This window comes from Salmo trutta, chromosome 16 (assembly GCF_901001165.1).
Source record: "Salmo trutta chromosome 16, fSalTru1.1, whole genome shotgun sequence".
Classification (NCBI taxonomy): Eukaryota; Metazoa; Chordata; class Actinopteri; order Salmoniformes; family Salmonidae; genus Salmo; species Salmo trutta.
This window is the reverse complement of record NC_042972.1, coordinates 20434787-20449858: the sequence shown is the minus strand read 5'-3', so window position 1 is coordinate 20449858 and position 15072 is coordinate 20434787. Positions and strand designations below refer to the sequence as shown.

The 15072-nt window shown below is 42.7% G+C and overlaps 1 protein-coding gene across 1 annotated transcript in view; it reads right to left on the bottom strand.

Moving 5' to 3' along the window:
* LOC115150281 (dihydropyridine-sensitive L-type skeletal muscle calcium channel subunit alpha-1) overlaps positions 1-5232 on the bottom strand; it is a 61302-nt gene extending 56070 nt beyond the window's left edge. Inside the window, exons 1-2 of the mRNA XM_029693396.1 lie at positions 4730-5232; positions 123-228 (exon numbers count right to left, since the gene is read on the bottom strand). Of these exons, the coding sequence (XP_029549256.1) occupies positions 123-228; positions 4730-4920 (297 nt within the window). The 5' untranslated portion in view covers positions 4921-5232. The remainder of the gene's footprint in view (positions 1-122; positions 229-4729) is intronic.
* Between the last annotated feature and the right edge of the window lie 9840 nt (positions 5233-15072).

Below are 15072 nucleotides of genomic sequence, written 5' to 3'. Positions count from 1 at the left end.
AGGCTTCCTGTGAAAACCCTGGTTCCCAACCTCAATTCATCTAACCACAACTAGTAGAATAAGATGCTCTGCATCATATGAGATGTGAGATGGGTACTGGATCCATACGGGTCCATACTCACCAGGTTACTGTTGGTGTTGTTGCTGTCCTCCTCAGGCATGGGAAGAAACACAGCCAGGGCCACACAGTTGGCAAAGATGGTCAGCAGGATAATGATCTCGAACGGTCTGAAGGCGAACACTCAGGAAAGGTTCAACTTACACTGTGTACACACATCCAGTGGATTACAGAGATGAAAGTACTAGCGGAAAAAGTACCTAATTTTCATACTTGAGTAAAAGTAAAGATACCTTAATAGAACGTTACTCAAGTAAAAGTGAAAGTCACCCAGTAAAATACTACTTGAGTAAAAGTCAAAAAGTATTTGCTTTTAAATATACTTAAGTATCAAAAGTAAATGTAATTGCTAAAATGATTTAAAATTCCTTATATCAAGCAAATCAGACGGCAGGGTTTTCTTGTTTTTTAAATGTACGGATAGCCAGGGGCACACTCCAACACATCATTTACAAACCAAGCATTTGTGTTTAGTGAGTCCGCCAGATCAGGTGCAGTAGGGATGACCAGGGATTTTCTTTTTAAGTGTGTGAATTAGACCATTTTCCTGTCCTGCTAAGCATTCAACATGTTAATGAGTACTTTTGGGTGTCAGGGAAGATGTATGGAGTAGAAAGTACATTATTTTCTTTAGCAATGTAGTGGAGTAAAAGTAGAAGTTGTCAAAAAAATAAATAGTGAAGTAAAGTACAGATACCCCCAAAAACGACTTAAGTAGCACTTTAAAGTATTTTTACTTAAGTACTTTACACCCCTGGATGCAAGATGTATACTATTAATATCATTTCAAAAGACAGTGAGATGCTCACAGAGTATCTAAACAGTGTGTGGGGTATGCTCATTTCTTTTCAAACACACAGGAACACACTGATATTACCTAACCAAGCAGTATGGATGGATATGGATAGCTCTTCCACTGTTCGAGGCCTTCAGGTAGCAGACATGCATCTCGATGAGATCTTACCCAACTATCAGATGACTGATCTAAATAGCCTTAAGGTGTACAGTATGGTTTAACAGGCTACCGTAGGCCTCATGTTACAGTGAACTCATGCTCTAGCTAGTTTTGTGTCAGTTGTTTGTCCAGGGCTACAACAGCAACGTGTGCTGTTCGGGGGTATTGGAGGAGTTGGGAAACACTAGGTTACTGGATAACTATTAACAGCGTAACCATGGCAATCTTGGCAATCTGAATCATAAAAATGTGAGTCATCAATAAAGTGAGTCTGCTGTACGTGCATGTCAGTGCCACCCGACCCCTCAATAGGGATGTCCCCATATCTAAAACACTGGAAGACGTTTGAGGCCAACACAATGGGTCAGTTAAATCTGACCTATTTACATTGCAACCTGTGTTAAAGATCAATCAATCAAATGTATTTATAAAGCCATTTTTACATCAGCAGATGTCACAAAGTGCTGTACAGAAACCCAGCCTAAAACCCCAAACAGCAAGCAATGCAAATGTAGAAGCACGGTGGCTAGGAAAAACTCCCTAGAAAGGCAGGAACCTAGGAAGAAACCTAGAGAGGAACCAGGCTCTGAGGGGTGGCCAGTTCTCTTCTGGCTGTACCGGGTGAAGATGGTGGTGAGTTCAAAAATCTGGCTCCCTTCAGTGCAGCAGATTCAAACAGTTAATCTTGTGTAATATTACACTCCTGGATGTGTAATAAATACAAAGCCATAATCAGGGTACTATCATGGATGATATACCACAACTACATTATATCACCATTCCATTCTTGTGGGCCGGCTAAGGAGTATTGGTGTCTCTGAGGGGTCTTTGGCCTGGCTTGCTAACTACCTCTCTCAAAGAGTGCAGTGTATAAAGTCAGAAAATCTGCTGTCTCAGCCATTGCCTGTCACCAAGGGAGTACACCAAGGCTCGATCCTAGGCCTCACACTCTTCTCAATTTACATCAACAACATAACTCAGGCAGTAGGAAGCTCTATCATCCATTTATATGCAGATGATACAGTCTTATACTCAGCTGCCCACTCCCCGGATTTTGTGTTCAATGCTCTACAACAAAGCTTTCTTGGTGTCCAAAAAGCTTTCTCTACCCTTAACCATGTTCTGAACACCTCCAAAACAAAGGTCATGTGGTTTGGTAAGAAGAATGCCCCTCTTCCCACAGGTGTTATTACTACATCTGAGGGTTTAGAGCTTGAGGTAGTCACCTCATACAAGTACTTGGGAGTATGACTAGATGGTACACTGCCCTTCTCTCAGCACATATCAAAGCTGTAGGCTAAAGTTAAATCTAGACTTGGTTTCCTCTATCGTAATCGCTCCTCTTTCACCCCAGCTGCCAAACTAACCCTGATTCAGATGACCATCCTACCCATGCTAGATTATGGAGACGTAATATATAGATCGACAGGTAAGGGTGCTCTCGAGCGGCTAGATGTTCTTTACCATTCGGCCATCAGATTTTCCACCAATGCTCCTTATAGGACACATCACAGCACTCTATACTCCTCTGTAAACTGGTCATCTCTGAATACCAGTCGCAAGACCTACTAGTTGATGCTTATTTATAAAACCCTCTTAGGCCTCACTCCCCCCTGTCTGAGATATCTACTGCAGCCCTCATCCTCCACATACAACACCCGTTCTGCCAGTCACATTCTGTTAAAGGTCTCAAAAGCACACACATCCCTGGGTCGCTCCTCTTTTCAGTGCGCTGCAACTAGCGATTGGAACGAGCTGCAACAATCACTCAAACTGGACAGTTTTATCTCAATCTCTTCATTCAAAGACTCAATCATGGACACTCATACTGACAGTTGTGGCTGCCTTGTGTGATGTATTGTTGTCTCTACCTTCTTGCCCTTTGTGTTGTTATCTGTGCCCAATAATGTTTGTACCGTGTTTTGTGCTGCTACAACTTTGTGTTGCTACCATGTTGTTGTTATGTTGTGTTGCTACCATGCTGTGTTGTCATGTGTTGCTGCTTTGCTACGCTGTTGTCTTAAGTCTCTCTTTATGTAGTGTTGTGTTGTCTCTCTTGTTGTGATGTGTGTTTTGTCCTATATTTATATTGTATTTATTGATTTTTTAAAATCCCAGGCCCCTGTCCCCGCAGGAGGCCTTTTGCCTTTTGGTAGGCCGTCATTGTAAATAAGAATTTCTTCTTAACTGACTTATCTAGTTAAATAAAGGTTAAATAAATCAAATAAATCAAAATCATGCTGTGCCCTCTCAGACTGCAGTACCCAGTCCCGCCACCAGTCTGCATCTGAGGCAGCGTTCTCACAGCTGACCGTGCCTGTTTTTAGGCTGTGACGAGGGAGGACAGGTGTCCGTACAACCCCAGGAATATCATTACGCCGCCGCTTTAACAAGCTCATATTTTACATGTCCAAAAACGTCCATCAGCGGCTTCACTGGATTATAACACATCTCAGTGGACCATTACTGCAGCCAGTGGAATTACTCATAACCAAAACAGAACTGCAGCCTTGCACATGGGATTCATTATGAACAGGGTTGAATTGGGATTCAGAGCAGTGGTGGAATTGCCCTCAAGATATTATGCATTTACAAGAAAATTCTGAAAGAATTGTGTTGTCTCCCAGTCACTACCCACTGTGGGTTGACTCCACTCTATCTTGATGCTACATCATGTTGTTATAAAACCCATAGTTTGAGCCCATAACTCTTGGTACAGCAGGGCTATCAACCTGTCGCTCTGGTGCTCAAGTGAGCTTGAAAACACTCTACAGATATAACCAGTGATCAGCATGGCTGCATACTGGACTCAACCTCCATAAAATATAAAGGCTGTGTTCTAGTGGAGGCTGCTGAGGGGAGGACGGCTCATAATAATGGCTGGAACTGAGCGAATGGCATGGCATCACACACATGGAAACCATGTTTGATGTATTTGGTACAATTCCACTAATTCCGCTCCAGCCATTACCATGGGCCCGTCCTGCCCAATTAAGGTGCCACCAACCTCCTGTGCTGTGTTCAGTGATTTCTATGTGTATGTTGGACTGTAATGTCTGAGTGTATCAGAGTAATAATCATTCTACTACTGCTATATATAGAGACTGAACTTTATAAAGAGATGACTCATCACTCACTCAGCCATTCCTCAGATCCCTGAGGCAGTTGTTCCCAAACTCTCTGCTGCTAGGACCCATTCAAAGACATCAGAGTTCTCTGTGATCCACCAAATACACAAATCCTTTTCTCTCTAACAGCCCAGTCATTATCCAGACCACCATGTGGAAAACACTACTGTGTTGAATTGGCCATCAATACAAGACCAAACTAAAGGTGCATTATCAGTGTCATCAACAGTCATTTGCTATCCTGCAAGTCCACAGACAGGCTTCACTATATGGCCATGTAAGAAACAATAGAAGTGCAGTGCTTTCAAACCATGAATGCCTAAGAGCATGACCCTGCTTCATGGTTAAAACCTTTCATATTTAGTCTGTTTGTGCTGTGTTGACAAGACGGCACAAACAGATCTGGGACCAGGCTACATCATTTCTACATGACTCTGAGCATGGCTATCAAGTGACAACCCGTCCCATTTTCCCACACACTCCTGTCCCCTGACCCCTGACCCCTGGCCCCTGACCACTAAAGGATACTTCCATTCCACGATGTTAATGGCAGCCTTGCGGAAAGGGTTCTTCAGCGTGAGGAAGAAGAGGGAGCGCGCGGGCCGAGGGTTTCCTCCAGTGGCAAGGAGCTTCTTTAGCTTCTCCTTCTGCTTTCTCTTCAGAGTTTCCTCGTCCATAATGTAGGACTGCAGGTTCGGTTCACCACCACTGTCCCCCATATTGACTCTACCTGGAAAGTTTGGATGAAGTGAAGTCGGTCGCTAAAATGGCCTCCTCAGCCAGCCAGCTACTGTACTCCCAAACTGATCTGGTCCTCCAGATATTGGCCCAAGTTGGCCCAAGTGAAGATGGTTGCCTTCGGTGCTGTATTCCACCAGGTCAGCTAGCTCAGCTAATCTAGGTCTGCTCTGATGATGTAATCCAACTAGTCCTCTTCATAACCTGCTGGGTCTGCACTCCTCTCTCCTCTCTGCTGTCTATATCTCCCTGTCCTCTTTCTTGGTCAAACAATCTATGACTGACAGTGTCTGACTGTCTCTCTCCTGTTCCCCTCTCTCTCCCGTTCCCCTCTCTCTCTCTCTCTCTCTCTCTCTCTCTCTCTCTCTCTCTCTCTCTCTCTCGCTCTCTCTCTCTCTCTCTCTCTCTCTCTCTCTCTCTCTCTCTCGCTCTCTCTCTCTCTCGCTCTCTCTCTCACTCTCTCTCGCTCACTTTCTGATATGACAGGACTGTGCCTCTCTGTGAGAGTATTGGTTGGAGGAACAGTTGGTCAGCGGAATAATAAATATAGACAATCATTGTCATTCTGCTGCGGAGGGGTGACATGGGGGACATGGGCAAAGATATATGAGAGGGGCGAGTGGGCATGGCTGGAGGAATGGTGAATGTGTGTGTGTATGTGTGTGTGTGTGTGTGTGTGTATGTGTGTGTGTGTGTGTGTGTGTGTGTGTGTGTGTGTGTGTGTGTGTGTGTGTGTGTGTGTGTGTGTGTGTGTGTGTGTGTGTGTGTGTGTGTGTCACGACTTCCGCCGAAGTTGGTTCCTCTCCTTGTTCGGGCGGCGTTCGGCGGTCGACGTCACCCGTCTTCTAACCATCGCCGATCCACCTTTCATTTTCCATTTGTTTTATCTTGTTTTCCCACACACCTGGTTTACATTCCCTCATTACTTGTCGTGTATATAACCCTCTGTTCCCCCCATGTCTGTGTGTGAAATTGTTTATTGTCAGGTTGGCACGCTTCCGGCTGGTTTGCACCGGGTTTTGTTTTACACCTGTGCTTTGTGGCAGCCGGTACTTTGTACTTGGTTATTGTACTTTGTGCTGCCTCACTTGTTCTTTGGGCATTTGTTTTTGTGACGCGGTTGCGTTCTGTTCAAATAATTGCCTCAGTAAAGTGCTTTGTCCACTCATCTCTGCTCTCCTGCGCCTGACTTCCATGCACCAGCTACACCCACCGTTTGACAGTGTGTGTGTGTGTGTGTGTGTACATTTACCAAGACTGAAAGGTAAGGCAGGGTAAGACACGTACTATGTCGTTCTCGGCCCTACAGTACTATTGTGTCATTGGCTAAAAGGGTTGGAGGGGTGTCCTGTCATTGGTCGTAGCAGACATTGGCTTTGCTGTATAACTTTCAATGACTTTTTAGCTGCCTTGACAGACATGACTTCTACCACTGGAGTTGAGGATTCTCCTTATTGGCTGACTGAACCCTCCATGACCTCTGATATATGTTTGGGAATCAAGCGCAGCGCTAGTTCATACATGATGAACGGAGGAAATAAATTATCACAGTGTATTTCATTTTGTTCTGCATTTGAGTAAGCTGGGGAGGGTTGAAGCTTATTCCCATGAATGTGTTTCTTCTGAGTCTGCATTTGATGTATCCATGACAGTGAAGGATGACGTGAACTGTGGTTTCTGTTGCTGGACAATTGGGACATCAACTGTGTTGTGCTTTCCTATTTTCTGAAGAGAGTGGTTAAGGCCTAACTATGGTGAGACAGTGGTTAAGGCCTATCTAGTGGTAAGAGAGTGGTTAAGGCCTATCTAGTGGTAAGAGAGGGGTCAAGGCCTAACTAGTGGTGAGACAGTGGTTAAGGCTTAGCTATTGGTGAGAGAGTGGTTAAGGCCTAGCTAGTGGTGAGAGAGTGGTTAAGGCCTTGCGAGTGGTAAGAGAGTGGTTAAGGCCTATCTAGTGGTGAGAGAGTGGTTAAGGCCTAGCTAATCGTGACAGAGTGGTTAAGGCCTAGCTAGTGGCAAGAGAGTGGTTAAAGCCTAGCTAGTGGTGAGAGAGTGGTTAAGGCCTAGCTAGTGGTGAGAGAGTGGGTAAAGCCTAGCTAGTGGTGAGAGAGTGGTTAAGGCTCTTGTGGCCTATTTTCAGAGGGGTGATGATGATTTCTGATCATCTTGATTATTATTGTGGTTATTGCTGAGTGAGACCAGTGGGTGGATGGAAGGTACAGAGCATTCGGAAATTATTCAGACCCCTTGACGTTACAGCCTTATTCTAAAATCGATAATTAATCATTACAAAGCAAAAACAGTGTTTTTTTGCAGCGTAGCCTAGTGGTTAGAGCATTGGACTAGTAACTGAAAGGTTGCAAGATGGAATCCCCGAGCTGACAAGGTATAAATCTGCCGTTCTGCCCCTGAACAAGGCAGTTAACCCACTGTTCCTAGGCCGCCATTGAAAATAAGAATTTGTTCTTAACCTGTTTGGGATAGGGGGCAGTATTTTCACGGCCGGATAAAAAACGTACCCAATTTAATCTGGTTACTACTCCTGCCCAGAACCTAGAATATGCATATAATTAGTGGATTTGGATAGAAAACACTAAAGTTTCTAAAACTGTTTGAATGGTGTCTGTGAGTATAACAGAACTTATATTGCAGGCCAAAACCTGAGAAGGTTCCATACAGGAAGTGCCCTGTCTGACAATTTGTTGTCCTTCTGTAGCATCTCTATCAAAAATACAGCATCTGTGCTGTAACGTGACATTTTCTAAGGCTTCCATTGGCTCTCAGAAGGCGCCAGAAAGTGTAATGGGGTGTCTGCTGTCTCTGGGCGAAGAACAGCAGGATAATTTGCGGTAACGGAATACTTTGTACGGTAATGGAATACTTTGACATTTTTTGTCACGAAATGCGCTCGCGCGTCACCCTTCGGATAGTGACCTCAACGCACAAACATAACGGAGCAATTTGAATATAACTATGGATTATTTGGAACCAAAACAACATTTGTTGTTGAAGTAGAAGTCCTGGGAGTGCATTCTGACGAAGAACAGCAAAGGTAATCCAATTTTTCTTATAGTAAATCTGAGTTTAGTGAGCACCAAACTTGGTGGGTGTCAAATTAGCTAGCCTGTGATGGCCGAGCTATCTACTCAGAATATTGCAAAATGTGCTTTCGCCAAAAAGCTATTTTAAAATCTGACACCGCGATTGCATAAAGGAGTTCTGTATCTATAATTCTTAAAATAATTGTTATGTTTTTTGTGAACGTTTATCATGAGTAATTTAGTAAATTCACCGGAAGTTTGCGGTGGGTATGCTAGTTCTGAACATCACATGTGTAACGCCCTGGCCATAGAGAGGGGTTTTTTGTTCTTTATTTTGGTTAGGCCAGGGTGTTACATTGGGTGGGCGTTCTATGTTCTTTTTCTAGGTTTTTTGTATTTCTTTGTTTTGGGCCGTGTGTGGCTCCCAATCAGGCACAGCTGAAGTTCGTTGTTGTTGATTGGGAGTCACACATAAGGAGCATGTTTTTCCTTTGGGTTTTGTGGGGGATTGTTTTCTGTGGAGTTCATTTTGGGACCAGACAGGACTGTTTGCTGTTGTTTCTTTTCATGTTTTGTATAGAGTGTTTATGTTCATTAAACTCCTTAATAATGAATACACATCCTCCGCTGCACCTTGGTCTAATTCTAACGACAGGCGTTACAACATGCTAATGTAAAAAGCTGGTTTTTGATATAAATATGAACTTGATTGAACAAAACATGCATGTATTGTATAACATAATGTCCTAGGAGTGTCATCTGATGAAGATCATCAAAGGTTAGTGCTGCATTTAGCTGTGGTTTTGGTTTTTGTGACATATATGCTTGCTTTGAAAATGGCTGTGTGATTATTTTTGGCAGGGTACTCTCCTGACATAATCTAATGTTTTGCTTTCGCTGTGAAGCCTTTTTGAAATCGGACAATGTGGTTAGATTAACGAGAGTCTTGTCTTTAAAATGGTGTAAAATAGTCATATGTTTGAGAAATTGAAGTTATAGCATTTTTAAGGTATTTGTAATTCGCGCCACTCTATACCATTGGATATTGGTGAGGCGTTCCGCTAGCGGAACGTCTGTCCAAATGACTTGCCTAGTTAAATAAAGGTAAAATAAAATAAACAATCAAAAAAATGTACATAAGTATTCAGACCCTTTGCTATGAGACTCGAAATTGAGCTCAGGTGCAGCCTGTTTCCACCTGTAGTAAATTAAATTGATTGGACATGATTTGGAAAGGCACACACCTGTCTATATAAGGTCCCACAGTTGACAGTGCATGTCAGAGCAAAAACCAAGCCAAGAGTTTGAAGGAATTGTCTGTAGAGCTCCGAGATAGGATTGTTCCAGAAGGACAACCTTTTCTGCAGCACTTCACCAATCAGGCCTTTATGGTAGAGTGGCCAGACGGAAGCCACTCCTCAGGAAAAGGCACATGACAGCCCACTTGGAGTTTGCCAAAAGGCACCTAAAAGACTCTCAGTCATGTTTTAGCTTTGTTATTTATGAAACATCTGCGCATAGTTGTCATGGCGTGTTGCTTGTATCGCTGGTAAGAGCAAACATGAGGTTATTGTGATATATTACTATTACTATTGCCCCGTCAATGCACTGGCCTTAGCCTCTACGCCCAAAAACGTTGGACGTCTGGGCACTTACCTGTAGTGTGTTTTATTCAAGCATAGTTTCACTGTCATCCATTAGTGGTCACTTCTCTGGCCTTTCCCCAGCTACTATCAAATAGTAGGAGTATAATAGTCTTGATTTTCTCCCAGATTGCCCCTAAAAGGATAAAGAATGCATTCTTTCGGAGAACACCATTGTGTTCGTCAGAGTCATCTTTCCATAGAGTGGTTAGATTGTAGAACAAACCGTTTGAACGCTACAGACAAATTAGTATGTGGGCAAACCATTTTCATGAGAAGACCGATTTTTGGGATGTCTCCTGCTCTGACGAACAGTATTGTAGCACCGCAGATGTGGAAGGCCGACATAAGCAGATGTGTTGGATTGAGACACAGCCCATACAAAGAAAAGGATATCTCTAGTTTGAGGACAGGCACCACACCCTATTAAGGATTTAAAAAAAAAATCTTAATCATATCAGAATCAACATTTACCAGTTGAATGTAGACACAAATAAAATACTTTTTTGTTTTACAATTTTTCTGAAAACATGTATTAAAATATGCAAATGAGGCAATGTCATAAAATATACACATGTTTGTATACCATGCAAATGCATTTTTTCTGGACACTGGATGAAGTCAGCTTAAATAAAAAAAAATAAAAAAAATGTGTTAAGGATGAGGGACTTGTCCAGAACAGACTGGATAAATACTTTTTTTCCATCTTTCTAGCTGTAAAATACTAAAGAAATGCATTTTTGGTGCATTTTTCCAAATAAAATGTCTAAAATAGAAAATGTATAGCATATCAACAATTCCCTCTGGGCAAGTCTGGAGAATATATCTAAGGATAACCAGACAAAAGAAGGTGAATGCAGATGCTTCTGAAGCTGAGAAAAATGAAGTTGGCACGTGGGAAGAGTCTGACTTTCAGGAAATGGCAGTTAAAGACAAGTACACTGAATTAAGACTACCAAACGCCAAAAGCCTTTTTAGACCCAATCACCATCACTTCAGATTAAGTTACTATATGTAGTCCAGTCTGTAACATTCTCTATGAAATGGACTTTGAAATTATGTGAACTTCAATGTAGTGAGCCTTGAAATTATTTATGTATATCCAAGTGGTTAAAATTCATAAAATGTTTAATGACGGTAGTACGATCAACTAAAGAAAATATACATGTACATTTTTTACCTTTTTATGTGTACTTATTGAAAATACCAACACCAATCAAAATTGATAGGTGACGCAAAAATGTAATTTCAGCATGTGGTGCCTGGTCCTACACAGACAGATTTTGATGGGATTATTTATTTTACGTAGCCACCATTGGTTACTGTTTTGGGGTTTCGTCAGTATTTTATGTAGTTATGTGCATGTATGATACACTACATGACCAAAAGTATGTTGAACATCTTATTCCAAAATCATATGGAGTTGTTCTCCCCTTTGCTGCTATAACAGCCTCCAGTCTTCTAAGAAGGCCTTCCACTAGATGTTGGAACAGTGCTGCGGGGACTTGCTTCCATTCAGCTACAAGAGCGTTAGTGAAATTGGGCACTGATGTTGGGTGATTAGGCCTGGCTCGCAGTCGGCATTCCAATTCATCCCAAATGTGTTCAATGGGGTTGAGGTCAGGGCTCTGTGCAGGCCAGTCAAGTTCTTCCACACCGATTTCAACAAACCATTTCTGTATGGACCTCGCAGTGTGCACGAGGGCATTGTCATGCTGAAACAGGGAAGGGCCTTCCCCAAACTGTTGCCACAAAATTGGAAGCACAGAATCGTCTAGAATGCGATTGTTTGCTGTTGTGTTAAGATTTCCCTTCACTGGAACTAAGCGGCCCAGCCGAATCATGAAAAACAGCCCCAGACCATTCTTCCTCATCCACCAAACTTTGCAGTTGGCACTGTGCATTGGGCTGGTAGATTTCTCCTGGCATCCGCCAAACCCAGGTTCATCAGTCGGACTGCCAGATCGTGAAGCGTGATTCACCACTCCAGAGGACGCATTTCCACTGCTCCAGAGTCTAATGGCGGCGAGCTTTACACCACTCCAGCCGACACTTGGTATTGCACATGGTGATCTTAGGTTTGTTTGCGGCTGCTCGGCCATGGAAACCTATTTCATGAAGCTCCCAACGAACAGTTCTTGTGCTGATGTTGAACAGAGGCAGTTTGGAACCCGGTAGTGAGTGTTGCAACCGAGGACAGACGATTTTCCTGCACTACATGCTTCAGCACTCGGCGGTCCCGTTCTGTGACCTTGTGTGGACTACCACTTTGCGGCTGAGCCGTTGTTGCTCCTAGACGTTTCCACTTCACAATAACAGCACTTGCAGTTGACCGGGGCTGACTTGTTGGAAAGGAGTCATCCTATGATGGTACCACTTTGAAAGTCACTGAGCTCTTCAGTAAGGCTATTCTACTGCCTATGTTTGTCTATGGAGATTGCATGGCTATGTGCTCGATTTTATACACCTGTCAGCAACTGGTGTGGCTGAAAAAGCCGAATCCACTAATTTGAAGGGGTGTCCACATCCTTTTGTATATATAGTGCATGTCCAGTGGCGACCCGTCACTCCGGGCATGTGGAGCCCCACCTGTTTAGCAAAAAAACAAAACATGTTTTAATATATTTATATATATTTGGCCTGTTTTGCATGTTATTTTGGCATTAATACGTGTCACATATCCATTTGCAAACAATGTAAAAAATAAATAATCATTGAGTTAATAAAGCCGCTGTCATGACGTTGCCCTCTTTGGGTACAGCGAGCAGTTTACCCCCCTCCCTCTGCACCAGCCCTTTTCTATGCACCATCCCCCGACCTCTATACTCCTGACACCAGGCTCTGTAAGAAGAGGTCGTAAATTCCTATGAGGAGATTCTCTCCTCATGGCCACAGTATAGAGACAGAGTGAGTTTTCATAGACCACACAAAGGAATTTCTTCTACCTCACAGAACTTGACGACCGAACAATATTCAGGTTCTGGAGAAGGTATAAAAGATCGGTGAAGAATCCAGCTATGAACTTGTCCGTTTGGTACAATTTTGTGAAACTCATGAGAGACAATACGGCACATTACCATAATCATGTTTATACAATAGCCTCAGCTATGAGACTTACATCTAAATGGTTGTATAAAATTAATGAATAAGGATGGAACTGTTTGTGAAATTGTGTAATGTGATTTTGGACTGTTTAATGAAGGAAACTCCAATTCCCTTTGGAGTCTAACTAAATCAGAGGACCGCCCATGAGCACAGTTATGGTCTGACGTCATGGGACAGGCCCTTTTCTGCTCTTCCGAATAAAACCCCCACCTAGGTTTTCTATCACCAGACTGAGCTTACCTCAGTTACGAGATGGCTAAAGGTTGGAGACCGAGCTTACCTCAGTTACGAGATGGCTAAAGGTTTGAGACCAGCTTACCTCAATTACGAGATGGCTAAAGGTTGGAGACCAGCTTACCTCAGTTACGAGATGGCTAAAGGTTGGAGACCGAGCTTACCTCAGTTACGAGATGGCTAAAGGTTGGAGACTGAGCTTTCCTCAATTACAAGATGGCTAAAGGTTGGAGACCAGCTTACCTCGATAACGAGAGGGCCAAGGTTTGAGAGGAGACCAAGCGTTCCTCTTGTTGAACTTTTAACCATACCACGTGGTTAAACTCTTAGACTATCGATACCGACAGAATAAGAACAAGTCTTTGATATTAATTACTAGTCTGCAGCTAGGAATTCGGTATCATTGAACGCGAAGACCGACAACCGCCGAAACAGCTATTCTATAACGACATGAATGAATGTTACTCTGAACTACCCATTCTAACCACGACAGAGAGAGAGAGACAGGGCGGACAGACTCTCCAACAGAAACAAACTTTTCAACAGAGATCCCGACGACACACTGAGTGTAAATATACATATTGCTTGCAATTGTTCCCGAATGAGTGAGCGTTCATGTGCAAAGGATTAACATTTCAATTGTTATAATATTCAACTCTGTAGTGTCTCCTCAGTTGACCCCCCCACTCCACTTTTGTCTAACAAGCCGCCATGCCGGTTTAGCCCACTTGGGCACATTCCTCTATCATTTCCTTGTAAACATATCTACTGTTTGTTATGCATTTCTGTGAATTACTTAGTTAGTAAATAAATTATTTTAAGACAATTGATGTATGGATGACTCATAGTGAAGATTGGGTTCGTGCAGATAACCAACAATTTACGATGTTTGGAATGAGACTGACATGAGGTAAATAATAATTTGAAGACTAATTGATCAGATATTAAAATATCTGAAAGTTATATTAGAAAAATTATAACTTTGTAATCTGAATATTTTCTTTGGTGCCCCGACTTCCTAGTTAATTACAGTTACATGATTAATCAGGTTAATCGCGTAATAATAATTACAGAGAGTTATTTGATAAATATGTCTTCAGTTTTAATGATGCCAAAGACAGGACACCGCATACAAACTTGGTCTATTTTTGCTTTCTTGAGTAAGGCAGCACCAAAATGTAGGTGCTTCAGCCTAGCTCAGTGCTTTCTGTGGTGGTGGGGCAAGCCAGTGGAAAATACAGAACGTATGGGTTGGTAATGTTCTCTAGTTGCACCGTGATTGGCTCAATGTTCTGCCACTCACGGGGACACTACGTCACCGCTAAATCTACTGGTAGAGCTCGAAAATTCAAGTCCCTTGGGTGCTGCCATAGAGTTAAATTAGAAGTGCCCATCCAAGAAGGCTCAAGGTCATTGGCCACAGATAAAATTGCGTCAAATCACGTTATGTCTACAGTAGCTTTGATTGGACTGATCATGTCAGCATCATACTTTCAAAATCTTAGCTAGCAAGTTAGCAGTCATAATCATGAATCAAGTGTACAATCTACTGACAAACCCTTTTCAATCCTTGTCATATGAAGAGAAATAATGAAGAGAAATTGTACATAAAATGTATCGGTGCTCATCGGCCATTGGACATAAACATTACACAACAAGTTGGAAATCGCAAATTCAACAATTAGTGGTTTGGAAGGAATCAGAGGCTAACTGCAAGCATTGCAAAGGAATCACTAGTTTGGTATTCAGTGGAGTGGGTGTGTGGTCCAAGTCTGGATTTAAGGGTCTGTTTTCCAAGCTTAAAATGGTAAACATTCAACATTGGCCATGATGTCAATCCAGCATGACTTCTGCCGCGCTTTAAACAACTGGAAACTCGGAACTGGGAAATCTCAGACTTCAGTGAGTTCAACACAACTGGGAACTCATAAAAAAAAGAGCTCCGACTGGGAAAATACATTTTGAACGGTCATCCAACTCACAATTGCAAGTCGGGCCTCTTTCTAGAGCTCTGACCTGAATATCATCATTATTCAACTTTGTTTTTTTCAGAGTTCCCAGTTGTCTTGAAAGCATCAAATTTGCCCTCAAAGGACCGCCGCAACATCTC